General features: G+C 42.0%; 1 protein-coding gene across 2 annotated transcripts in view; it reads right to left on the reverse strand.

Annotated features, from left to right (window-relative positions):
* The window catches only part of TBC1D5 (TBC1 domain family member 5), a 421,860-nt gene that overhangs the window by 36,415 nt on the left and 357,564 nt on the right, over positions 1 to 27,881 (reverse strand). For both annotated transcript variants that reach the window (XM_027872233.1, XM_027872232.1), the window contains one exon: positions 23,850 to 24,013. In XM_027872233.1, the coding sequence (XP_027728034.1) occupies positions 23,850 to 24,013 (164 nt within the window). The remainder of the gene's footprint in view (positions 1 to 23,849; positions 24,014 to 27,881) is intronic.

Genomic DNA, 27,881 nt, shown 5'->3' on the forward strand with positions numbered 1-27,881 from the left:
AAATGTTTTTGAGAGAAAATGGACACAGCTGCAATTTTAGAAATGAATTTTTGCAGAAAAATCTAATGAAGGCTGGGGTTTCTTTGTCACAGAAGATACTGATGCCTTCTAAAGACTATACTCACATTTAGGCGGATAGCTACACCACTGGGGAGGAAAATAAGGACTGCTTGAGATTGTGCAAGCTTTCAAAGTGATTTTACAGGATCCCTTGCTTCAGCCCCCTTCTCTTGCCTATTTGTCACAGGGCCAGGGACATATATATTGGAAACAATGGGAGACAGAGGTGGCCTAGTACAATGGAAGGAGCCCTGGGGTTAGGAAACTTGGGTTCTAAAAAGAATAAGAGTAATAATGATAATAGCTATTTATATATTATATTTATATAATGATAATAGTGTTGATAGAGTGCTTTAAGGTTTGCAACACACTTTATATATATGCTATTTCATTTGAGCCTCAACACACCATCCCTGGAAGGTAGATGCTATTATTATTCCCATTTTATAGGAAAAAAAAAACAAAACTAAGGCTGTGAAATGATACTTCATCTGCCCCACGGGGTTATTGTGAGAACCAACAGAGACAGGACACATACAAGTGCTCTGCAGTCTCTAAGAGGCAACACAAATATATGTAATCACTATTGGCTACGGTGGAATGTCAATACAAGTTCCCAAGAGCTGCTTTCCATCCACTTTAATCCCTCAGACTCGATCTCCGTCAATGTCACACTGTTAGGTACAGTAAATACCTTCATGGAATAAAATAAGATGCAAGAGATACACTTGTTGAGCTTACAGTATAATTCTGGGGGGATTCCTGGCATAAAAATTCCTCCCCCTATGAAGATCAACAACTCATCTGCATCTTAGAGCCCTAGAGAGTTGTCTAGCGGCACTGAAAGGTTAAATAACATATCCATAGTGAAACAAGAAGCATTTACTAAATACCTATAATATGTACTGAGCTTGGTGCCCAGAGACCAAAGACCAAAGTAGAAGAGTCCCTGCCCTCATGCGGCTTACATTCTGTTGGGGGAAAGCAAAACATACACAGAAAAGAGAATACTACATATATATATATACACACATACATACTTTATATACATATATAAATTTTATACAAATATACATATATATAAAGTAGTTATACATGTGTATATATATATGTAATATACACATATATACATCTATTTATAACATACCCACACACATAGATAGAGAGTAATTTCCAGGAAAAGGGGGGAATCAGGACATATTTCCTGTAGGAAACGGCCCTTGTGCTAAACTTTGAAGGAAGCTAGGAATTCTGCATGGCCCAGGAGAACAAGGACAACTCAGAGGAGGAAGCACATTCCAGGCATGGGAGAGCGCCTGCCCAAAGATGGGAAGACAGAAGATAGAGTGATATGGAAGCAGAAGAGAAAGCAGCCAGCCCCAGTTTGGCTGGAAGGTGGCATGCATGATGGGAAGCCACAGATAACCAGCCTGGAGAGGTTGTCTGGAACCAGATTGTCAAGAACTTTAAAAGCCAAATGAAGGCATTTATATTTTACCCGTTAGGGATGAGGGAAGGGGCAGGAAGGAGACGCTGTCAGACCTATGGCTTTCGGAGCAGCAAGATGGCCTCAGGGTGGAGGATGGAGGGATCACGGCCAGAATTTGTTGGGGGAGAATCACCCTGGAATAACCGCTGGTGCTCACACAGCATGATGAGGTCTGTCAAGTACTTTTCACACATCATCTCACTGATCCTCACGACAACCCTTGAAGACAATGCGGCTTCTTTCATTTCACAGCTGAGGAGACTGCGACGATGAGGCAGTGAGCAGCTTGCCCCTCAACAAGCAGGAGGGATCTGAACACAGGCCATCCTAATCCGAAGTCCAGTCCTCCTTCCACTCTGACTGTTCAGCCACTCAGCTGGTTAATGGGCTAGGACTAGAGGAAAGGAGGGATCTCAACAGAGAGAGATGGGAAGAAATGGGAAAGGGATTCATTCCAGAAACAGAGGAAAGCTGAAATGCAAAAGAAGTCTGTCAACAGGAAACCACAACTTCATACAAGTCCAATTTGGCTAAAATGTAGGACAGAATTGTAAGATAAGACCAGAAAGGAAGCTTAGAGCCAGACTGTGGTGCAAAAGCAGGACACGTTTCAGGAATTTGTGTATAAAGTAACACTTCTCAGTCTTTCAGAATTCCTACACTCATGCTGACGGGCAAGGGTATTAGAGTGGGAATCACAGAATCCAATTTTAAATCCTGGCTCCCGTACTTAGTGCCTGTGTGACACTAAGCATATCAGTGCGTCCCACTTACCCCATTTTAATAAGAGGGGTTGGACTTGCTAAGTTCTAAAGCCCTAAAATCCAAGACTGACTGATTAAGTGTTCAAATAGCACTAAGACTAAGTAGGTGTGAAGTGGACTTGGGATCATTTGACAGTGTCTTAACTCTCCTTTCACCTCTCTACACTGAAAATAACTCAGAAGCGGCAGCTAGGTGGCGCAGTGAATAGAGCACCAGCCCTCGAGTCAGGAGGACCTGAGTTCAAATCTGACCTCAGACACATGATACTTACTAGCGGTATGACCCTGGGCAAGTCACTTAACCCCAATTGCCTTGCCAAAAAAAAAAAAAAGTCAAAGAATTGTAGGTGTTACAGCTAGCAAGCACTTTGGAGAACAACTAGTCCATGTGCTCATTTTACAGATGAGCAAGATGAGTCCCCAGAGAGGTGAAGTGACTTCCCAAGATCGCAAAAGTAATCAAAAGTATGGTCAAGACTTACACGCAATATTTTCATTTTCCATTCAAGGCTAATTCTATCACACTATTTTTTTGTCACTAAAATTTGAGACGTGTAGCTTTGTTTCCTTTAATCCAAAAAGAATGATGGAAGAACTGAAAATTTAAGTCATTCTCTTCATTAAGTCAATCTTATAAATATAACATTATAAAAACCAAATGCTTAGCTAATTGCTCTGACCTATGAAAATAACCAGTTGGGGTCAAATGCTTAAAAACAGGAAAATTTAACTTAGGAGCTAAAGCATTTTAGTAGCTCAGAGTCCTATTCTAAAAATGACTTTAAACCAATTTATTTCATTAATTTGACTGTAAGAGTTTTCTAAAAATAAAAGACAAGTTATGGTATTTATTCTTATGTATATTTGCTCATTCATCTTAGATACCTAGCCAGAGCGGAGGAGCTTTAAAGTACCTCTAGAGACATATTTTCTAGTTTCAGATTTTAGCACATGGTATAGGTGAGCATGATGCAAGCACTGAAGAGAAAGCTTAGGCAGGTGTTCCATTGGAAAACAGTATTTGTGATTTTGTGATATTAATCTATTCAGGTTGGGGTTGTTAAAACTTGAGTTCTTAAATGGCACGGACCCTTCTGGCTCTCCTTTGGCATGTGAGACAATCTGGATACAGGAAGCAAAAGACCGATGCGCAAAGAAGCCCATGGCATTTGCTTTTTGTCTTCTCTCTGGAAGACAGGAAGTCTGCGGTAGCTGACCAGTACTTCTGAAGACTCAGAGGCTGGCCATGCTCCATCTGCACTCGGAGACATTCAAAGTACTTTTACTTCAGATTTTTTTCTCAAATAAAAATTACTTGGCATCAGTTATTCCTCCTTGTGTCTCTATTCTTCCTATTACAACACAGATTGGTGTGACTTATGGGAGAAAATGGTTTGGTCTGGGCGATAAAGTGTGTTGTGTGACTGGGAGGGAAGAAGGCTTAACGCCTAAGCTCCCAAAGGAAAGTCTTATTTCCAGTGCAATTAAATACACAAGATGAGAGAGAGAGAGAGACAGACAGACAGACAGACAGAGACAGAGAGAGAGAGAGAAACAGACAGACAGACAGAGACAGAGAGAGAGAGAGAGAGAGATCGATCCCTCAGGAAAGACAGAGAGGGAGGGAGACAGATAGAGAGAAAGACAGAGAGGGAGGAAGAAAAAGAGAGAGAGGGAGGAAGAGACAGAAAGGGAGGGAGACAAAGAGAGAGGGAGGGAGAGAAAGAGAGAGAGAGAGACAGAGAGGGAGACAAAGAGAGAGAGAGAGGGATGGAGAGACAGAGAGAGAAAGAGAGAGAGAGACAAGGCTTAGAATAAGCCTATTCATCTGGCCCCATCGCCAGCATGAGGAAGGCCTTCAAAAGGCACCATGACCGGCCAGAGTGCCAGAGCGTCAACCATCTTCTCCTTGGTTCTCTTGCTTAGTCTGACTCCTTCACGGACAGGGTCCAGTGAGACACAATGCTACAAGGGGAGAGGTCTTGGGCCTTCTCCCTGCTGAGGCCTCTGTGTTGTGTTGCTGTTTTCTATTTTAGATGAAAGGATTGGAGACTCCTCCGATGTGAGTTTTAAGGTTTTGGGAGCGATGTCTTAGCATCTCTATGACCCAGTGTCTGGTCTTTGAAACCAGTCTAGCATGGTTGCCCTGAGGAACCTCTGGGACCTACACCAGGGGCAGCTGAGGCAATGACTCCTCCAATGGCAATGCCACATTTGGATTGTTGAGACCAATGTCATGTAGGAATTCAGCTAAAAGTGAATCCACTCTGCCCAGAGACAGAGGGGGTTATAGGGAAGAGTGTGCCCTAAGGCGATGGGAGAAAATGTTTGTACTTTTGTTTGAGTATAACTTGGAAGTGAAAATCCTTTTGTAAAATCTAATTGACACTGAGTGGTTAAATGACATCAGGGTACTATTCCCTGGCACCTGACAGTGGGGAGGAACACAGCTGGTAATGGGTTCAAGCTAACAGAATTCGAGAAACATACCCCGAGTGCTTCAGGGTCTACCTAGAATCCTGAGGGACAGATGCAGCAGCCCGGCTCTGGGACAGTGAGCTGGGGCATCCTCACTACACTGGCAAAAGCTACGGGGCAATGTTTAGACACTGCCAGACAATGTCAAATGAGCTGGGGGCAGCGAGGTGGTATGGTGCACAGAGTACCAGCACTGGAGTCAGAAGGACCTGAGTTCAAATCTGGCCTCAGATACTTACTGTTTATTCCTAAACAACCAAACAAAATACATACAGATAGTCAACATATCTGTATACTCCAGGCTAGAAGGATATGAACAATAAAGAAAAACTCAAAATAGTGAACTGAGACCTTGGAAAAAGATTCTACAGTGGTAAGTCATGTAACAGTGGATGAATTTTTATTGAAAGCCATGCAAGATGCACGGTACAATATTATCTATTCTGGAGGCTTCAAAACCATATTTTTTTCATGTTATTTATCCAAAGGTTATGATTCTTTCGGCTCTAATCTGATTCTCAGCAGGCAGGCGCCAGATGTTGGCAACTAGGATAACAACATTTGGGAGCCTTTGGTTTGCATAATGAGGCAGATTTTATGTAACTCTAAAACCTGCTCTGTGAGGTGGCTGCAGAGTGGAAAGGACACAGCAGGCGGAGAGGGGGTCTCCAGCTGGACTCTGCCCCTTATTAGCCGGGCGACATTAGGAGAAATCGCTTTCTATCTCTGAAGTCTAATTTCTTTGGCTATGAAATAAAAGTGACACATAAGGGCACTGTCTACCTCAGAGGGTAGTTGGCAGGAAAGCACTTTGTAAAATACAAATACGAGCCAGTATGGCCTTGAATTCCTTTGGAAAGCTCCAAATGTTGGGGCTTAAAAAAATTTTATGTAAGATGCTTTCAGAAGCCAAATGAGTATGAATAAAAACCAGGAAGCGACTTCTATGGCCAATCACTGGAGAATGCTTCAGCGCTGTTATACACATGTTCCAGGTTCACATGGTATCCTCTGAAGCTTTCTCAGTGTTTCTGTTTTCTTTGGGTAGAACCTGTGGTTTCCCCAATGCATGGAATTCCTGGTACGGAAATCCTCTCCACTAAAGCAGAGGGTCAATTTTTCGAAATTTACCAAGAATCACCAGGGCACTACATGTCTCACTAGCTTTAGGAAGCTGGCCCTCTAGCCATTAAGTCGGGCTGACTCTTACTCACTGACCTCTTGTAAATGCTGTGACCATTCCCAGAGTAGCAGAATTTGGCTGAGCTCATAGCAAACTTTAACTTTTACCTCTAAAGAAGGGAAAGAGGATAGACTTGATTTTTTTTTTTCTGCTGTTATATAATCTTAAGGTTGGACAGGGCCTCCAAGCCTGTCTGTCCATTTAGTCAAGCTCTTACTCCCCCAAGCACATCCCTGAGAGGCAGGCAGGCAGGCAAGCAGGTAGCCTCCTATGACAGGATACTCATCACTTCTTGAGGCAGTCCATTCCATTTTTAGACACTTTTGATTGTTAGGAAGTTCCCCCTCCTATACAGTGGGTGGACACCTGTCTTACTAAGGTTCTGCTCTCCAAACACAGGTAGCTGATCTCTCTTGTACAAGGCATCCCTTCAAATGTTTGTGACATCTCTCTCTCTGAGTCTTCTATCAATCAAACTACCAACATTTATGGCCTACTATGTGCTAGGCACTGTGCTAAGTGCTGGGGATAAAAAAATGCAAAAGACAGTCCCTATCCTCAAGGAGCTTATAATCTAAAGCAGGAGACAACATACAGACAAATACAGGCTAAACCTCCCTAGATCCCTTAACTAATCGTTAAATGGAAGGGAGGAAGGAAGGGAGGAAACTTTGATTAAGTGCTTACTATATGCAAGGCACTGTGGTAAGCCTATGTCATGGATGGCATTACAGTACGCCATCTTGGCTATTCTCTTTTAGACACACTCTAATCCGTCAATGTCTTCATGGCAATGTCCATGCTGTCCATTACCCTCATTTGCAGAAAAACTCATCCCATAGAAAAACTCACTACTATAGTAATTTAATAAGTGACTCAATTTTGATAAGATTCAAAAGAGCTCTGCCCTAGCCAAAATATGTCCAAAAATATGTTAAGAAAATACGTTTGTGAGGTTCTTAGCTATGCTGCTCTAGGAGTCACCTTCTGTACTTTCTTCCCCCAAACACAGCTTCCCCAGAGTGAGGGAAGGTCTGGCTCCCGGCCTTCCTTCTCTAGTCCTGCTGTCTCTGATAGCAGGGGAGGGCTGCAGCCAGCCCACACCTGGTGCCTCAGGGCCAGGCAGCAGGGGACAGAGAGGATGAGGAAGTAATGATGAGCGAGCTCTATAGTAGAGGAAGCCAACTGGGGGAAGAACACTAGATTTGGAGTCAAAACATGGGTTCAGATCTCAGCTCTGACACTCACTTGCTCTGTGGCTTTGGGTCATAAGCTGCTCGTTGTCTCAGGGACTCAAGTTTCTTTATCTGTAAAATAGAGGTTTGGGTCTAGCTATCTCCAAGAACCCTTTCACAACTCTAAAGTCCCCTGATCCTGGGATTCATGATGAATACATGTGACAAAGATCTTTCAACTGGGATATAAGTGAGATAACCTTTGATGATCAAATCGTTGCGAAATGCTATTAAAATGGGGCAGCCAGGCCGTACAGAGAATAGAGCATTGGGCCTGGAGTCAGGAAGACCTGAGTTCAAATCTGGCCTCAGACACTTTTTAACCGTGTGACCCTGGGCAAGTCACCTAGCCCTGTTTGCCTCAGTGTCCTCATTTGTAAAATGGCAAACCCCTCCAGTATCTTTGCCAAGAGAACCCCAAATGGGGTCACAGAGGGTTGGACGTGACTGAACAAACAAAACAAAATTAAAGTAATTGGGGGAAAGTGTAGAGTGAGCAATAAGAAAACATCAGAGTGCTGCCTGACCAGAACGCTAGTTAGTGTCAGCCAACTTATTGCATCAGGAAGGCTCTCCAGATGAGTGATGAAGAGGGCCAGCTTCTTTCTGCTTCTCCTCCCCGCCTGCTGCCCCGCCCCGTCTAGTCCAGCGGGGCTTGCTTCCTTGGGTCCTCTCCTAACTCGTGTGTTCCTCTTTAACTTCTTGTTTTCCTTAAGCAAAGACACTTCACCTGTTTGGCCCTCAACTTCCTCATCTGGAATGAAGAGAGGGTTGGATCAGATGATCCCGGTGGTCTTTCCCTTCACCTTGGACAATCCAGGACTTTGTGTTCAACTTGTCTCTCCTCATCTCTCAATTTCCTTTCACGAAAATGCACCGATTTCAACATTGGGTCTTGATAATTAAGTTGCTCATTTGGTTGTTCAAAATCTTTAAAATCTTAAACTATTATTTGAAATACTTGGTTCTTTTCTACACAGGTCAACTTTTAAATTGTAGTGACAGTTTGTGTTATGTTTGTTTTGTATTTTAAAGAAAAAGTAGAGAGATTTTCTCTTCAAATTTTATTACTGCTTTCTATCACTCAAATCAATAAGCATTTATTAAGTGTTTACTATGTGCTGTCAAATTCTGTCATTTCATATTCTTCTTCCATTGTTACCTCTTAAGTAATTTGGAAACTGCCAAAATAAAAGACTTGAAATACCATTATGCTTATAGCCCTTGAATAATCTAATTTCATTATTGACTGCAATACCTTTCTTGATTCAAAGTGGAGATGTTGCGAGTTTAAGCTTCAGCAGTTTTCTCAGTGAGTATACTTCAAGGTCCTTATCCTAAGGCTGCTGGTTGGGGAATAATTCTTTAATCCAGATTTTATTGTAGGCAGGTATGTTCTGAAGCTGCCCTCTCACAGGCTTCCACCACACAAGTAACGGACAGAGTTTTCTTTCTGAGATAGGAGGGTTTTGTTTTCCTCCCCGCCAGTGGGTGTGGATGAAGGTTCTCTTTAAAGAACAGTCTCCAGAGATCAGGCACTGAGTGAGCATCTGATCTCAACAGACACCCAACTTAGAGACTGCAGGGACAGACGATCTACAGCAAACAGAAGACAGGAAAGAAGGAAGGGCTCAACCCAAGCAGATGGGGGAACCAGAAGTCAGAAACGAAGGAAACAGAAAGTGCTAAAAAGAAAAGAGAAGTAAAGGGGATAGATTTTCACCGGATGCTTCGTGTACACAAGGTCCCCAAGTAAATATCAGTATACAAACTGTACTGATCCAAGTCAAAAATGAATAAAATAAGATGAGATAAAACACAAATCGAAACTTGAGAAACAAAAAAAACACAAGAGAAACTTTTTTAGGAGAAATAAAATAAGAGACATAGCAGGTCATTTAGACAGGAGATGTGAAGTTTAAAAAATACTCAGCACTCCCCCTCCCCCAAAGACTGCTATTAAATCAAAACTATCCTATTCAATTAAAAACAACTAAATAAAACGTTTCATGAAAGTACATCATACATTCATTCGACAAATATTTGAGTGTTTGCTTTCTCCTGGACCTCACCGTGGTCCCTAGTAACATCTTCCTGCAAGACTGAAACAACTCTAAAATTCACTCCTGAGCACCCCTGGCCCCAGGACCCTTCCCTTTTTCTAACTGGAGCATGCAGACACTGGAGAGCTCCTCTCACAGCCTCCATTTAAGGAGGGGGCCCCTGTGCTGCCACCTCATCATCTTCTACTCAGCTGCAGGTTGGCTACCTCTCCCCCTCTCTTTTCAGCTTCTTTTTCTATGTTTTTTCAGTCCTCCTCCCCCACCAAATTAGATTGTAAGTTCCTTGAGGGCAGGGACTTTCTTTTGCCTTTCTTTGTATCCTCAGCAATTAGTATAGTACCCAGCATACAGTAGGCACTTAATAAATGCTTACTGACTGACCTGCTAGGTACTATCTCAAGATATTATGTCCTCATGTGAGTGATCAAAGAAGACATAGCAAACAGAGTAGCACTTCCAGGATAAACTTTTCCTCCCACACAACATGAGTGAAGCCATGAAGGGCATCGTCCATCATTCTTCCCAATACAGAATATGCTGAATGAGTCATGGAACTTTAGGAGGGGACCAGAGAGCGTTTAGTCCAACCATATCTTACAGAAGAAGAAAAAGGCCAAGAGATATTTGCTCACATCATCCAACTGGTTTGTCACAAAGTCAGAAAACTGTCAAGCTGGGAAGAAGTTTCAGTGTCCTTCAGCTCAGGCTCGTATTTTAGAGGTGAGGAAACCCTGATCCAGACAAGTTAAAGGGCTTGCTCAGGGTCACACTGTCAGTGAAGATTCTGCAGTGAGTAAGGAAGAGCTGGGAGTCAATCGGACCTAGGCTTCTGACAGTCCAGTGAGATTTTATTGTAGGCAGGTATGTTCTGAAGTTGCCCTCTCACAAGTAATGGACAGAGTTTTCTTTCTGAGATATGAGGGTTTTGTTTTTCTCCCTGCCAGTGGGTATGGATGAAGGTATGGATGCACCACAGTGCCTGCCTCCCAGGTGCCTCAGAGCAAAGCAGGGACCACCATACAGAGGCTTGGACTCCCACAACCAGTGCTCTTTTTGTTAAAGAAAAAAAAATCTTCCTTCCCTCAACTAGGGGCTTTTCTCCTTGGTCTTCTTCCTTCTACCCAGGCTGTTTTAGTGGCTGGGAAAGGGTGATGCTTGTATCATTCTGCAGCAGCAGGAAGGAAGAGGTTCTGAGACCAGTGGTGGGGCAAGGCTTAAACTGTATGCATCTGCAGAAGAAGCCGGGATTGAAACTTGAATTTCTATACGCAAGAAGAGTGGGTTTTCTTGATCTTAAATAGGCTACACGTCTTCATAGCTTTAGTAAAGAAAGTGACCTTCAAGATCATTTGGCATTAGATCCCAGGATCGGAGATCTAGGGAAGCTAGCTAGTGGAGAGAGCCTGGCATTTGGAAGACCTGCATTCAAATCCAGCCATACACACTTACTTGCTAAGGGACCCTGGACAAGTTACTTAACCTCCATCTGCCTCGGTTTGCTCAAAGGTAAAATGGGGCTAATAATAGCACCTACCTCCCAGGGTTGACAGGATGAAATGAGAGAATATTTGTTAAGTGCTTAGTACAGTACCTAGCACACAGTAGGTACTATATCAACTTTAACTATTGTTTTTATTATTATTACCAATATGGCTGAAAGGGATTACATGTGTACATGTAGCAAGAATAAGAGCTCAGAATCTGCTGGTTTGGGGGTTCGTTTTTACTCTTACCACTTATTTATTCTTAGCCTAATTTTTACGTAACTAGCTACTGGTTATCCACAATTAAGGGAGGAGAGCAGGTACACAGATAATCCCAAATAACATGTCACAGGTGAAAAAGCTACACATCAGAAATGAAAATAAAATCGTTAACTGAAACCAATCTGACATAGGCCTGGAAATCTGAACCTGAGGGTCTGTAATGGGGGAAACACAATTTCCCCCGAGTTAAATTGTTGACTTTATTGTTTGTAAAGTTGCTGCAAGGCACAGCTATAGTTTTTTCACTTGCTGTTAATGTTTTTATGAAAAATACAACCCTCCAGATTTAAGCACAAGCAGATAAATGCCACCACTATCATACAGAGCACTTAAAACCCTGCCTTGGGATTAAAAACACAAGCATTTGTGAATGAATTTCATATCCTAATTTTGTCTTTAGGGAAAAAAAATCTAACTTCCTATTCTGTAAAGACCTGTGTATATGGACTCATTTTGCAGTTTTCATAAGGAAACATCCCCATCTTTTGGGCTTTTAGGATATTGCCACCATGTTATGTTTTTGGCAAATAACTCTAAGTGGTTAACCTTCAGTTAACCAAAATGCTGCATTCAACAACTGTGCTGGTTAGCTGAGGTTCCACTGTGATATACGGAGTCTCCATCTGCCTGGTTTCTTTCAAGATTCAGCTGAAGCACTTCTGTAGGAAGCCTGTCTTGGTCCCCCACTGCTAATGGTTTCCCTCTTAGGTGACCATCCACCTACTCTGTATAGGTCAGTATGTACAGAATTGTTTGCAAATTGTCTTTCCATTAGAGTGGGAGCTCTTTGAGGGCAGGGACCTGATTTTTGTCTTCTATGTAGCCTGAGCGCTTACCACAGTACCTGGCACAAAATAAAAGCTTAATAAATACTTGCTGACTAGCTGACCCACGTGTTGAGCCCGGATACTTTCTGTTGTTTTCCTTCTACTGTCCAGTTGCACACATCTGTGAGTCAGCTGGTCAGGGTAAGGCAGAAGTCTACATCAGAGAAACAGTTGATGTGCATGCAAAACAAGTCTCATGTAGGATTAAACCTGTGACCCTGACTTAGTGAGGAGCTTGCTTGAAATAACTGAGCAAACAAGCCCAGTGTCCTAACAAGGGAGACAAGGTGCTGCAATGACATCAAAGTCAAGGACAAACACTTGCGGGGGGGGTGGGTTATTAAACGTTTAAAATTCCCCAACCAGTGTTTGCAAGGGGTGGTTGTTCGAATGTGGTCAACTTTAAGACTTGAGGAAGGGAAGAAGACCATGTCTCCATGATTTCTTTAGTTCACACTATCCGCATCTCCTATTTCCATCTGCTTTGGGAACCTCTGCCATTGGGTATCTTTCCAGAATCTCAAACTCAACATATCTAACATCAAACTTGTCACTTCCTTCTGAAAGCTCAGCCTTCTCCCTAACTTCTCTAGGTTGTGGAGCCCAGATACCCAGGCCTGAAACCTCAGGCTCACTGTGTTGGAAGGGGTCCTCTCTAGAACGCTTCTCACAAGCGTTCAGCGTGTGCTCGGTAATAACTGACTGCTGGCCTTGCATTCTGAGGCAGCTGAGTTGCTTTGGAACAGCTTGAACTGCTCTTTCCTTACCTCAAGCTGATGTCTGAGTCTCTGCAACCTTTACCCACTGCTTCTCATTCCTTCCTCTTTCCTCTGGGGTCAAGCAGCAGGAGCCTAATGCCCCTCTTCCACTGGACAACCACTGAAAAGAGTCCTCTTTGTCCCTTCCTTTTGCTGGCCCCTAGACATCCCATCAGGAGTCAGCTCCTGCAGATTCTGCCTCGGCACCAAGGTCTACACCTGTCTGCTTTCCTCAATGGCCGCTGCTTAGGCTTCCAACTCCCCTTGCTTGGCTTACTCAAGTAACCTCCCAAATGGTCTTTGTGACCACACAACTTCCCCTCTGGCTCCCTCTGCTGCTCCAAGTCATCTTTCTAACGCATTGCTTGGATGGAGTCACTTACCCCTCTACTGAAATGCCTTCAGTGGTTCTCTGTAGCCTGATGAACAAAGGATTAATTCTGAGTCCTGGCAGTCAAGATCCCCCATGATCTGGCTCCATTCTACCTCTCTAGCCTTATCTCATGTCCTCTGTATTCCAGGCAAAAAGGACTACTTGTCCTCCATCGTTCTCATGCTGTCCTCTCAACTCTCACACCATCCCATGCCTAGAATGACATCCTAATTCTGCCCTCCAATGCCTCCCTTCCTTTAAGCCTTAACTCTGGTGCTACTTATTTCACAAAGTATTCTTTGTGACCACTCCCAGGAGAAAGTGACCATTCGCTCCCCAAATTTCTCATAACACATTGCTTGAATCACTTAATCATGCCTAGCTCACCCTTCCCTGTTTCATAATTATTTGTCTCTTTCCCTCTATACACTATACATTCCAAGGTCTGCCATATCTTTTTATATCCCCACTGTTTGAGCACAGTTTTCCATTCTTAGGTAATCTATGGGTTGTCCCTTAGGGCACTTTTATTTACATTTCAATTCTCATTACACACTAGTGACTATTATTATTCTTCCTCTACCACCTGGAGTATGTGCCAGGCATGGAGACTGAATAATCTTGCCAAGATGACTTAGTCAAATTAGGGCAATGCAATCTTTCTGACATGCTTTGCTGCATTAGTGAGATTCATTCCAAAACTTAACCACAAAAACCCATCATTTAAAAGATGACAAAATCGAGGTCCAGAGAGATACTAATCATAGCTAACATTTGTCTAGTGCTTACTGTATGCCAAGACCTGTGCTAAGTGCTTTCCAAATATTATCTCCTTTGATACTTATAACAACCCTGGGAGGGAGCTGCTAATTACTATCCCATTTTACGGATGGAGAAACTGAGGCAGACAGAAGTTAAAGTGACCTGCCCAGGGTCACACAGGTAATAAGTGTCTGAGAACAAGTTTGAACTCATGTCTCCTTGAACTCAGGCCCAGTGCTCTATCCACTGAGCAACCTAGTTGCCCCTAAGAGATGAAGTATCTCACCCACGACCATACAGCTATTAGCACCAGCTGGGCAAGAATTCAGGTCCCCTGATTCCTTGGCCCGGTATTTTCCACTACTCTGTACTACTCCCCTTCACAATCATTAAAGGAACATTCAGATCTAGCATGAACATACAAAAAAAATTACGACAGATTACTCAGAAGACAAAATTAGTTGGGAGGAGAGGCCCTCATTCTAAAGGAAACTCACTGGGTCTAAGAAAGAGAGAGAACAAATTCATAACCATTTGCTTGTCATGTTTCAAAAATCAGAGTATTGACTTTTCTTTTCCCCAGTATAATTACAAGAATAGTGAAATTCAGATACATTTTTATTTATTAACCATTATATAGAAACATCTACAAATTCTTTAAAACACTGCATCTGGAACAAAGGAAGGGTTCTGCTGGTCGACCTTTCATGTACCTATTTATACACCGTACTCAACAGGACTGAGGGCATATATCCTACCCCTTTCACTAAATCCCAAACCTGTCCAGTAAGGTTTACAACAAAAGGACTTCTCCTAATGGAGAAAGATTAGGAAGGCTGATTGTCTGACGCTGGGCAGTAATAAAAAAAAAAAAAACAACAACAACTAAAAAACACATTTACTCTGGGCACTAAACAGACATATTAATATCCTTATTGCCCATCTGGGTGGCATTCAATTTTTCATTTTACCTGAAGTTGTATTTAAGAGAGTCGTATATTTCAGCATTATTATACAACTGGTGCATTGCTGATTACATTTTTATTTTTCTCAAGTGCTCATTTAAAAAGTATTGTTCTTGATATTTTATGTAATATTTGTATATATGTCTCATAAATGAATGGATAATATTTGCATATTAAGCATGGAGCAAACCAAATTCACAACATTGGCAAAAACTGTATTTGGGGACATTATGTATCTAAAGGAAGATCTGGGAGGTCGGCACACGCTCCTTCCTTGTGCTATCCTAACTGTAGTATTATTATGTATGTAAGTCAACCTTCTCCTTTGGGATAAGGGATTGATGACAGAGTTTGTAAACTAATTCTACTTCCCTGGTTTAGGGAACCCTAGAGGGTGGCTGGGTAGAAAGCTACGCGTCAGACTCATGTCCTTGTTTAAAGTAAAGCTGCCTTCACTTACAGTTAGACCTTTAACTCGACAAGACTTCTCCAACCTATCCTCTCACCTCCACTCCTATGGCTACTGCTCTAGCTTAAGCCTCCTCTGCTCTCAAGAGAACTACTAGAAGAGGCTCCTACCTGCTTTTCCTTCCTCCATGCTGCCCACATCAACCTCTTGCTCCCCGCGACCTTCCCACAATCTTTCTAATACACCATTGTGATCACTTATTCCCCAGCTCAGAATGCTTTAGTGGCTTTGGAATGCCTATCAAGTGAAAAACAAACTATTTAGCTGGATGTGGAAGACACTTCACAATCCTGCTTCAAGGTACTTTTCTAGCCTTATCTCACACTAGCCTTCGTTTTTAGCCACAAGGGACTAATCTCCAATCTCTTTTCTCACCCTTCCCTCTTCTGGTCTTCACGCCTGGAATGAATGAACTCCTTTACTGCTTCCTTTGGTCAAAATCCTTCTCCTCCTCAAGTCTGGCACTCCCTCTAAGAGACGCTTCCTCTATGAAGCCCTCTGCTACCCCAAAGTGATCTCCCACCCTCCTCGGCTTTCTCACAGTTCTTCATAGAGACTTTCCTTTGAACTGACTGTCTAATTTTTGTGATAGTTTTTTGTGCATGTTTCATCTCCTTAGAAGGCTATAAAATCTTGCGGGCCAAGGAGCACGAATGATTTCATCTTTGTATCTGGAGAGTCAAGTACAAGTGTACCCTGCACTTAGTAGGTACACAATGCTTATTGAATTGAATCGGTTTCCGTTCTTAATTTGCAGGATCCTTATCTCATTCCCAATTCCTTTCTTTGGGTCACTTTTCTGAGAATGGAAAGTTATGGCTTCACTGCTCCAGAGAGGCTCTGCTCATATGTAGAAGGTAATGACTGAGGACGGCATGCAGGGGTTTTCACACACAAGGCAGCCTCTGATTGGACCACGTGAGAGATGGGACATTTTAATTCAGTCACCCAAAGGGAAAGGGAATGACAATGAAATCACCAAAGTCACAGCAACAAAGAAGAAGGAAGCCTTGGAAAACACTTGGAAAACTCCAGAGGGTCAAGCAGAGTGGCCTGCTCTACAGACAGACACCATGGGAGGGAGGCCTCTCTTCTGCCCTAGCTTTCTCACCTGGAGCTTTTCCAATTCAGCCACTGATTTCCTCTATTTGAGGCCAACAGGTTTTCTGTTCTGGTGACTGAACGCGCTCCACATTTCATTAGGAGAATCATGTTTTATTATAAGGCACTAAAAGCTGCTCCGTAGCTTCCACCTTGTGGCCTGCACCTTCCAGATTACCTGGGGCCTTTATCAGTGACTGCCTTTTCATTTTCGGGTGTTGTTTCTTGGTTTGGATTGCAATAAATGTTTCACCCCTCTGAAACTTTATATTCAAGTTAACAAATGAAATGGCATTTGAAAACATTTACTTTACATTTTTCATCATGTTTATAAAAACAAAACAAAACAAAACTCTCAATCTTTGCAAATGTATATGGACTTAAACACATGAATACCAAACTGTTCATAGTTTCAGATAAAAAGATTATTTATGACTCTGAATAGCTCATTAATAAAGGATTATATCTAATAGGAAGGAAAAAATAAAATTAGATATTGCACTCTATACATGTATTTCATTTGCTTGACAAATAACAGAGTCTGTTAAGTTAAAAGAAGATAAAGCTGAGAAAATAGAGCTGAGAGTCAACAAAAAGAGTAAAATGTTTATAAACTGTGAGGATAAGCCACCTCATCAAGCTCAGATGTATTAAATTCTGAAATTCATGAGAGGCAAAAGAATCAAATAATATTCAAAGAAGGCAGTGGGAGAAATCATTCCAATGATAATGGGCTAAAATTAGGAAAAAAAAAAGTTGAAAGTTATATAACTTTCTACAGGCAATATGAAGGCTGATCAAGGCAGTTTCTGAAAAGAAACCTCTTTTCAGAAAAGAAACCCCGGTGATGTGCAATTCAAAAATTCTTTCACATCTGGAGCAAATGAGTCATGCTTCTTAAATATGCAAATTCACCATCAATAATAACCATCATATTATATTTTAGGAACAGCTATGCATATATTTTTTTCTAATAGTTGGTAGTCAGGGGTAAAAGACTTGGCATTAGTCAAATGGGTTATTACAAAAAAATTACTGCTTGTTACTGTAACCACTACTTACTCATATCTAAATAAAAGTAGCTAGATAAAACATTTGTATTTACATGTTTACTATGTACTAGGTACTGTCTCAATACTGGGATACCAGGAATACAAATATAAGCAAGCAGATGGTTCCTCCCCTCAAGGAACTTACATTCCCATGGGGGAAGATAACCATAAAGGGCAGCTGAGGAAGGGTATGCTAGCCAGTGGCATGTGTGCAGGTGGCCAGGGAGTTTGGTGGTGGCCTGGGCTCCAGCCAGATGGCAGTTTGGAAGTCTATGGCACTTTTAAAAGCAGTTGAAAATCTTTATGAAGTAGATATGTCTCTATAGATGTTTCTACAAGGTTCAGACTCGAAAGGTCGATTCTTACAACACTCCTCTTGCTAGTGAAGGTTATAAACAGGATTGGCTGGGGGCAAAAGGCATCTTGACTCACATTCTCCATGTTGCCCCCAAAGAGCAACCATTCATTGAACAACAATGTTCTGATCTATTCTGCCTGGGGCCCTGTGCTGGGGGGAGATACAAAGTTTATATCACACTGTCCATGCTCTCATGAAGCTTATCATGCAGAAAGGGAGATTCAGAAAGACACAGAGTAACTCTAATACACAACACTCCATGGTAAATGCATTAGGCAGCTATAAAGTAAAGAATTACACGTGTATGGGGGGAAAGCTGTTATTGACGGGGAGATGAGGCAGCATTTAGGCTGGGCCTTAAAGGATGAACAAATCACTTTCCCTCCATGGGCTGCAGCTTCCTCAACTATAAAGTGAAAGGTCTGAACTGAATGACCTCTAAGGCCTCTAATGTTGTATGGTTACAACGCCTATGGGTGAAGGGCACTATGAGAATGGGTTCTAGGTGCCTGATGTCCTCAAGCCTTGGTACAAAGGGGTAAGAGAGAAGGGATTACTTCTCTACTTTCCTTGATGATCTCATCCCCCATGGATTTAAAGACCATCTCCATGCTGGTGATTCCCAAATCCACCTTTCCTGCCCCAACCCTCTGCTGACCTCCAATCTTACATCTCCAGCTACCCCTTGGCCATCTCAAACTGGATGCCCAGCAGACATCTTAAAGTCGTCATATCCAAAACTGACCTCATCATCTTTATTAAGCACTTACTGCAAGCAAGGCACCATGCTACCCTCTGGGGATACACATATATAAGTGAGACAGTTCTTTCCTCTCAAAGAGTTTACATTCTCTAATAACTAAAGGAACTTACCTTCTGGTTCAATCAGTCTTAGTTTCACATTATCTGAAAGAAGAAGGTTCTTTGAACTGAAAAAACAACCTTTGGCAAACTTAGTGCTGATCTTCTCACCCTATTCCTTTAAGATGAGATATAGTCTTTTAATCCAGAATTAGAGAAAAGAAAGTGAATTTGACTAGAATGAGTTGTGTAAATTTGTTTCAGTCCAAGTCGACAGAAGCAATTGGGAGTAATGGGGAGAGGGCTAGACTTGTAGTTAGCAAGATCTAGATCTGAATTCTACCTCAGACAAATATTAACTTTGTGACCCTTCACCTCCCTGTTTCTTTGTTCCCCCGTCGGTAAAGTGAGGGATCTGGATTTAGTGACCTCCAAGGGCCCTTTCCTGGTTTACATCTGTGGTCTAAAGTATAAGGCAGGCTCTAGTCTTTGATGATTTTGGTAGGAGACAGGAGGCAGACAGAAGACCAGAAAAGGGTGTTTAAAGGAGAAAAAGGAGACTGGGTGGAAGCCACAGCATGGGGAAAAGGAGTAGAACAAGGCAGCTGGAAACCATGATGATAATTCTTACATGTGAACATTCTGCAGAGTTTGGCTTATCTTTTGTTATTTGTGGTGGGGACACACAAGACAGAGCTCCTCCACAACCAGTGTGCCTTCACAGAACTGTGGTCGTGGGGAGGAAATGTAGGCCATTAACGACGTCATTTTGAGCTGGCTATCTGACATATTTCTAAAGGCTTCCAATTACTTAAAAAAAACAAACCCATTGCTTATATCTTTCTATGCACTGTCCAATAAAATCTGACATGTGATCTGGTGCTTAGTATCTTTTTTGAGGCCATGATGAAAATGATGAGCAAGAGGGCAAAAGAGACACACGACAACTTCTTGTCAAGGTAATTTGTCACCCTAAATACCTTTTCATCTTTATAAAACTACTTTTTGTTCAAAGGTAAGGGGTTCACTTACTGTTATAAGTTCTTGCAGACCAATTTTCATGAAAAATAGGTTTACTGAAACAAAGATGGGTGGAAAAAGATGTTCTTGAAAGATGTTTATCTACTAAAACTAAATTAAAACATCATGGCAAACTAGGAAAGCTTTTAAATAACACTTTCTTCGATGATCACGTTTCCTTGAAGTGATGAGCCGTAACGAGTATGAGGGAATGGGAGGAAACGCCACTTCTAAAAAGACAGGTAGTGGCCCTTCCCAAGATCAGCCAAAAGGTCTGGCAGGCACAGCATAAACAAACATTCTGCTGTCTCCAAGGTGAATTTGACATTGAGGCCTAAAAAGGCCACATTTCAAGCACCTGACTTGAATTTGGCCTTGGATCAAAATCCATTTTGAAAGAAGCCAGAAAAACTGCTGAAATCTAGACTCTTCTTTAATATCTATTCATTAAAACTAAGTATGTGGAAGGCACTCACATGTCAGCAACATGTATTTTAATGCCATTTGACAGTGCTATTAATTAAAGAATGGCACATTGCAAGAAAGTATCTACAAACTGAAAAGTTCTATATTTAAATATATTAAAAGTGTTAACATTCAATTCAGTTCAATGGGCCAATACTGAGTTCCATCATAATCAGTACTTCCCACATAATTTGCATTTTCGTGAGCCTAAAAGTGATTAATGAGGGAAAAAAACTGGACAATCGGTAACTGGAAGGCTGACCTAACAAGCAGACAGAACAGGCAGTCACCTATATGTTATGACATAAAACAGTCTGGAAAATAACAGCCATTAGTTAACATTTATATAGTGATTACAACGTACTTGGCACTGTGCTAAGTGCTTTACAATTATTTATCCTCATTTTACAGATGAGTAAACTGAGGCTAAATGAGGTTAAGTGACTTGCCCAGGCTCACACAGCTAGTAAGTGTCTGAGGCTAGATTCGAATTCAGGTTTTCCTGATTCCAGGCCCAGGGCTTTAACCATTGTGCTACCTGGCTACCCCTGGTCCACACTTCTCTTTCAAACACTTACCACAGGAGTCTGAAACTCCATTCTCAGGAATTCATTTCTTTGGACTGATGCCAGAGTCTTATCACACGCCAGTCCCCTTCCTGCACATCACAGCAAAGCTTCACTAACCTTCTGAACGTTGCTCACACACGGCATTCCATCTCCATGCTTGGAGTCTCTGTCCTGGCTCTCTCCCAGGCCCAGAAGCCACTCTTTTGCCACCGCTGCTTCTTAGAATCCCTGCATTTCTTCACCACTCAGGTCAAGCACTCCCTCCCACACAACTCTGATTTTCCCAAGAGCTAATGCCTTCTCTCCAGATTATCTTCTGTGTGTTTACCTGTCCAGACACATGGTGTTTGACCTGACTAGAAAGTAAGCTCCTTGTGGGCAGGATCTATGTCACTCTTGTGTGTCTCTGGCACACAGCACATATTAAATTTCTGGTAAATACTTGTTGACTGATTGGGTACAGAGCGAGGCAATCCTGGCTTAGTGGACAAAGTCAGGAGACCTGGGTCCTGGGAAATTTTGGGCTGACAATTACTCTCTCTGATCCTTAGTTTCCTCATTTGTCAAATGGGGAAAACAAAATTTGTGCAACCAACTTCCAGTCAAAAGTTGATAGGAATCTAAGAAATAGAAGGAAACTTGGGGGAAATCTATACTCCAACAGTATTAACAAAAAGTGGTACAGTCAATGAACTGGTATCTATGTTGCATCAAATAACATATTAAACCCTCTGCAGATGGTGCTCTGACCTGTGAGGAAATCCCCTTTCCTTACATAAGTTAGTGCCATGTCTGAGTGTTGCTTAGAGTCCTGAGAAGTTACATGACTTGTCCACGGTGATACAGCCACCATGGGTCGCAGGTGGGACTTGAACTCAGGTTTTCCCAGTTCCAAGGCCCGGGTTACGAGACTATGTTGCTTACTCTAGGCCCACTCTAACCGATGTTAAAGTGTCTCTTCAGAGATGGGCAGCAGTGATACCAAGAATGTCTGTCAGCAGTCTTCCACATACACTAATACTGGAAATAATGCTCAGCTCTCTGTTAGGTGGTCCTAGACTTCCAACCCTTATTTCAGCTCTGAAAATGGTATCAAACCCTCGGTACTGTGCCCACGAGGGACTAAGCCACCGGTGTGCGGTCACTCGGGAGGTCCCCCTTCACTCAGTGGTAAATGCCCTCGGTTCAAACTACTAACCCACGTGGCCTCCATGCACACCCACCTTGGCTCTTGGTGAGATCATGATTATCTATGCAGCTTTGTAAGCTGGAGAAAGCTCATAAAGTGGGAGCTGTTGCCACTGCAGCAAGACGAGCTCTGCCAGATGCAAACTCCTCCCAGAAAAGATAACACAGAAGGCTGTTATTGAATATCATGGTCACTCACATTTTAATGTGAATTGATTCAGAAGACTACATTTCAGCAAACTGAGCAAAGGGTATACCTGAAGAATGGAAGGATAATGAAGAGGGGCTGGGAGTTAGTTAATTACTTGGGGGACAAGGTGAGGTGGGGTATTTCCAGGGACAGAAGGAGGAGAGAGGGGAGAGGGCCAAACCTTAAGATTTCAGAGCCTTACCAGTTCCCACCTTTCTGGGGAACACAGAGCATGTACCACTTACACCACTCACTAAGACCACCCTGGGAAGTCTCCTCTGCTGTTATCCTTAATTGCTATTTAGGTCATGTATCTTTCTTTAATTTTAGATGTGTTCATTCCTGGCTTCCTCTACTGGACAATTAGCTTCCTAAGGGTGGGGCTAGGCCAGCATAGGGCTTGGCATTTAGGAGTATAGATCTGGAGAAGACGGAGAAGATCTTAGAGATCAGGCAGCCTAACCCCCTCATTTTACAGAAAAGGAAACTGAGGCCCAAAGAGATTAAGTGACTGATCTAAGGTCATATGGCTTAAATGGCTAAACCAGGATTCTCATTCAGGTCCAGTGTTTCCAAGTTAAGCTCCCTTTCTACTTTGGTAAATACTTAAAAAATATTTGTCTTCTGAGATGCCAAATTCATTAGACATTCACTTAACCTTTTTCTTTCATTCTATCTATTTGCTTCTTAGTAAAGATATTCTTAGAAATTTGACATTCATAACATGACTAAATGTGATGACAACACTAGAAAATACTTATTGCACTGATGAATGGCCAACTAAAATAGAATTCTAGAAAAAAAAAGTCCTGGATTTAATTTCTTCTATACTAAACAGTAAAGAAAAAAAAAGTTCAGCTACAGAGAAACCCTTCTGCTAATAAAAAATCAGAACCAGTTAAAACTTAGGTTTAAATTGCAAGAGATCTTAAAGGAGCTTTATGTGGGTAGGAAAAGAAAGTAGGACAACAGATTTATTTAGTCTTCAATAATGATTCTTGTCTTGGTATACACGGATTCCATGTGAAGGCTGAGATTATTTTCTTTTATAATCAGAAACTCAGAGAATCATATCTTTGGGAAGTAGCTCAAAAGAGTACTTTTTCAGTTCCCTTTCTTTAGGTAAGGTATCCTCTTGATTTTTCAGGTAGGTTAATTAACTTGCCCAGCACCACCCAAAATTTAACTCCACGAGCACTAAAATCTCTATTTGTGGAGGGAATTGTGTCATTCTAAAGGCCTGATAGCACCCCCCTACTTCTTAGGGACTTTTTCAGCATCTTCACGTCTTTACTGCTATGAGCTCTACCATTCCTTGTGCATCAGTTGAAAGGGCAGATGAACATTTCATGGAGAAGACTAAGCACTGAATGGAGCCCACAATGGAGTCACCTGAAAGGCTTTCCTTGTAAAGTCGGCTTATAAATGGTTCCAAATACAACACTGTTTCTAGTGCAGCCTAAGTCCTTTAGGTACACCTTCTGGAGTAGAATGCTCCAAGTATCTGTAAATACATCATAATGAAGCCTGGAGATTTTGTTTATCCTGTTTTAATCAAATGTTAAAATGGCTAGTTTTTATTTTTGAGAAATGTCAGCAATCATCCTATCACACTGCTGATTGAAAGGTTGTTGGCTCCTCGATGGTAATATTTGGTCCCCAAAGTTTGGAAAAACTCAGTCTCTTACAGAAAGGCATATGTTCTGGACAAAGGACTGGGTTCTTTTAATAGTTACCAAGAAACATACCTTCCACAAATGACATTTTTTGTGAAGCAGTTCATTTTGGGCCATGATATTTTTCTACATTCTGTGCTTCATACACAAGGACACGAAAGATTAATTAATGAAACCATGCGATACGTTCCTCGGTTGTCCGTGACAAAACACCCAGGCTTGTGAGCAGGTACTTACAGATTCTTTTCTGCCCATGGTTTTGCTGTGAGAGCGGGAACGGGAGATGGTGCTAAAGAAAGAGTCCTTCTTGGTAGCAGACAAAGGGGGAGAGCCTGTGAACTCCTTTCCCCCAGGCAAGCTGTCAATGCTTGGAGATGAACTGATGTTCTTAGTACTCTGTCCTAAAAGGAAAGGTAAAGCAGCAATAATGAATCACCGGAAACTCTGACTGACTGATAGATGATAGTAAGACTTATGGTGTCAAGGACTCATGAGATAACTTCATCGACATTAATATTATCGACATATGGAAAAGGTATGGAACATTAAAACATATCCATTGCTAGGTAATAGTTTTTAAATTACATTTCCAAATTTAATTAAAAAAACTCTGAGTATGTATATATGCAAATATATACCTATGAACATATACACAGGTATATGCATGTATATACATACACACACATACATATGCACATACATATAGATATGCAGATACAGTTTTGGGTGCATGGTTCTTGTCTATCCTGGTTCTCATCATCCTCCAAACACTAATGAGTACTTCAGCCCCTTTAAATTTTCAGAAGACACTTGATGGAATGACGGTATGAAACGATCCTGAGTAATGAAAAGCAAGGCATATTAAGTTGCTCACAGCGACAAGTGAAAATTTTAGGTCTTTCAATTAAAGGTTTCAGAAAGAGTTTCTTTACCTTTTGCTTATTACAAAGTAAAAAAGCTCTCTACCTTGGCACCTCTGTCTCTCATGGCCCTAGAGGCACATGGAACTGTGCCTCTGACAAGCTCATCTTTCTGTACCTTTCCTCTTATCAGCAGACTTGCTGGTGATCCTTAGCACCAGAGTCAGATCTCAGGGTAGGAAAGGTAGGCAGCTGCCTGGGATGTGACAAATTAGACAGATGGACAGATAGATAAGCATTTATTAAGTGCTTACTATGAGAAATATGATGATGATGATAATAATAATAATAATTAACATCTCACCAGCACTGTGCTAAGTGCTTCACAATTATTATCTCATCTGATCCTTACACAACCCTGGGGGGCAAATGCTATTATCTCCTTTTTACAGTTGAGGAAAGTGAGGTAAACACTGGTTAAGTGATTTGCTCAGGGTTGCACAGCTAGGAAGCCGCTGAGGCTGGATTTGAACTCTGGTTTTCCTATGAAAATACTTCTTTTTCTGTCAGAAAAGTTAATAATCCAGGGTACAAGCATGCTTATTTTGGGATGTTGGGCCACATGTCTGACACTGCCAACTTGAGTATCTAGGACAGTGACCTGCGAGGGTGTGATTCTGGCACATAAACACCTTGTTCTCGATCAGAATGGGGAGAGGACTAGGGGCTGTCAGGCCCACGCAGCCTAGTCTGAGGCTCCAGGGAGATAGCACTGCCTTAAGGCCCCAGTGCTGGGAAAACCCCCTCACTGCCCAATTTTGTGGCCTTTTCCTCACTCCGAGGGAAGCGGGGCAGCTGTCGAGGGAGGCCGCTTCTCCCACCATCACATGTGTACAAGGAGATGAGACTGCTCTGTCAGTTCATTCAGCTTTTAAAACTTCTCAACATCTGCTTGGGAGCCTCCTCCTTGAGGTTTCTGAAAACAAAGCTTCCACCAAATCCATTTTTAGGGAATGGAGTAAGATCAGAGGCATTCTACCAAAAAGGAAAGTCCTGGAAGGAAAATGAGAGCTGAGAATAAATGTGAGGGGGCTCACATTTGGGTAATCATGGAGCAAGGTCTGTGTCCTGGAGGCACGAGGAGTATTAGGGATGCAGATTTCTTGCCTTCTGCATCACTTCTATCTGCCAAGTTGAGAGGAGATATCCTGAGGGTCAAGTGAAGGCCTATTCCTCCTCCGGCACCTCTCCTGAGCGCTAGTGACTTGCAAGCTGTCCTAGGGGGGCCCTGAAGCTTTGAACCACACTAGCAATGACCTGTAAAGCACCAAGAACTGTGCCTCAGGTCATAGTATACTATGTGTATATAAATACATGCATATATGTATGTGTATACACACACACACACTATGTATATACACAGCACACTCAATGGCTGTTTGTCCAATGAAATGGCATCTTATTTATTGGGGAGAAAACACCAGCTCTCATAAAAGCCATCTCATGGCCTTAGTGCTTGATACCACACCTTCTCTGGGAAAAGCTGGGCAGCTTATCAAAGAGCAGTACAAACAGTCTTCTGAACTTGGATAAATGGGCTCTGGAAAAAACCATGTCAAAAAACCAAAGGCCACACTACAAAGGCTTTACAACAAACAGCCAGCTATTTCTTGCCTCTATCTCTAAGACAAGGCTACCTTTGGAAGAGCATCTTTATGTATTTTTGCACGATAACATATCATTTCAGTATTTCATTTAAGGAAGGCCAATGATCTCAAATGCTAATAGCACAATATTTCCTTTTGAAAATTAAAGAAAATAGTGGCAATGCTACTTACAGAATGTATCTATTTATAATCTTTTTCTACCCTACATTCTTTCTCCTTTCCTGTTACTCTATAGCTGTAGCAATGTCTCCACGTGCAATGACCTGGACAATGACAGCTAGGGGAAATATTCCTCAGGCAAGGTTCATCCTTTACCTCATGCCCTTACCATCCCAACTCTGCCATTATTTTTAAAGCTTCTAGCCTGACTCCCAGAATTGTAACTGCCTATTTGTCCTGAATTAATTTCCTTCACTCCCTTACGGGCTATTATCAATTTCTACCATTTTGTCTTAAGGATTATTTTTCAAAATACTAAGGCAGGTAGGTGGCACAGTATGTAGAATGTTAGATTTGTAGTCGGGAAAACATGACTTTGAATCTTCCTCACATACTAGCTCTCTGACACCGGGCAAGTCAATTAACCTCTCTGTGCCTCATTTTCCTCATCTGTAAATGTGGTGGTTGTTGTTTGTCCTTTGTTCTCGAAGAGGACCATGACATCAGTGAGGTGATGCTATAACTTGCAAATGAACTGGATTTAAGTTAGGGAGGGCTGTGCAAAGTCACCAATCTTACTTTCTTCTCCAGAGCCATCTGGGTCCAGTGGCCAGACATATATCAGGATGACTCCTTCCTTCCTTCCTTCCTTCCTTCCTTCCTTCCTTCTGCCTAAAGGAATGCAAATTTTGATCACTGAAATCTTGCAAGATATTTTGGGGTTTACAGGCTAGATTTCTTTCTTAAGGACCATGCCTTAAACCCTTACCACTCTGGCCAACAATAGGTCTCAGGCCAAGCCCCACTTGGTTACTGTTTGGGCCCTGATTGGCTCAAAGTGAATGTAAATAGCAATTGTTTCTATTTTGGCCAGAAACCCTCCCAGATTGTATTTTTTTTTTTAATAAGGCAAAGAAGCCATTCTTTGCCTACCTGGCCTTAATCACTAAATGGGTGTTGCCTCAGTCAAACTGAGACCTGTTGAAGACCTTAGCTTAAAAAGGCCAAGGTCTCCCACTGCATCCTGGGCCATCTATAGAAAGGAGGTAATAATAACACCAACCTTCCATGGCTGTTGTGAAGATAAAATGAGATATCTGTAAAGCACTTTGCAAACATTAAAATGTTATATAAATGCTATTATTAATATTATTTTTACTAAAATGCTTTTTTAAATTCCCATATTCATGGCCCCTGGTATAGGTCCTAATCAACTCATGCCTGGCCTACAGTAATAGGCTTCCTACTCTCAAGCTATACGGAAGCTATTTTCCTGGCACTGGTACCGTGATTTCCTCTCCCTCTCCCAGAATGAAAAGGGTTCTTCCCTGAAGGTATATAAGGTAATGGATGGGTGCAGCAACCGGAGTCAGTCAGTCAGTCAACATGCAATTATTAAGCTCTTACTATATGTTAGACACTGTACTATGGGAGGGGAAAAGGCACGGTCCCTGCCTTCAAGAGGCTCACTGTTTAATGGAGGAGGCAACATGCCAATAACAACGCACATGTGATTTACACACAGTGTTAGAAGGTAATTTCAGAGTGAGGCCATGTGGAGAAGGGAAAGGGGCAGGACTAGG

Source organism: Vombatus ursinus, unplaced genomic scaffold (assembly GCF_900497805.2).
Source record: "Vombatus ursinus unplaced genomic scaffold, bare-nosed wombat genome assembly UNPS02014799.1, whole genome shotgun sequence".
In the NCBI taxonomy this organism is placed as follows: Eukaryota; Metazoa; Chordata; class Mammalia; order Diprotodontia; family Vombatidae; genus Vombatus; species Vombatus ursinus.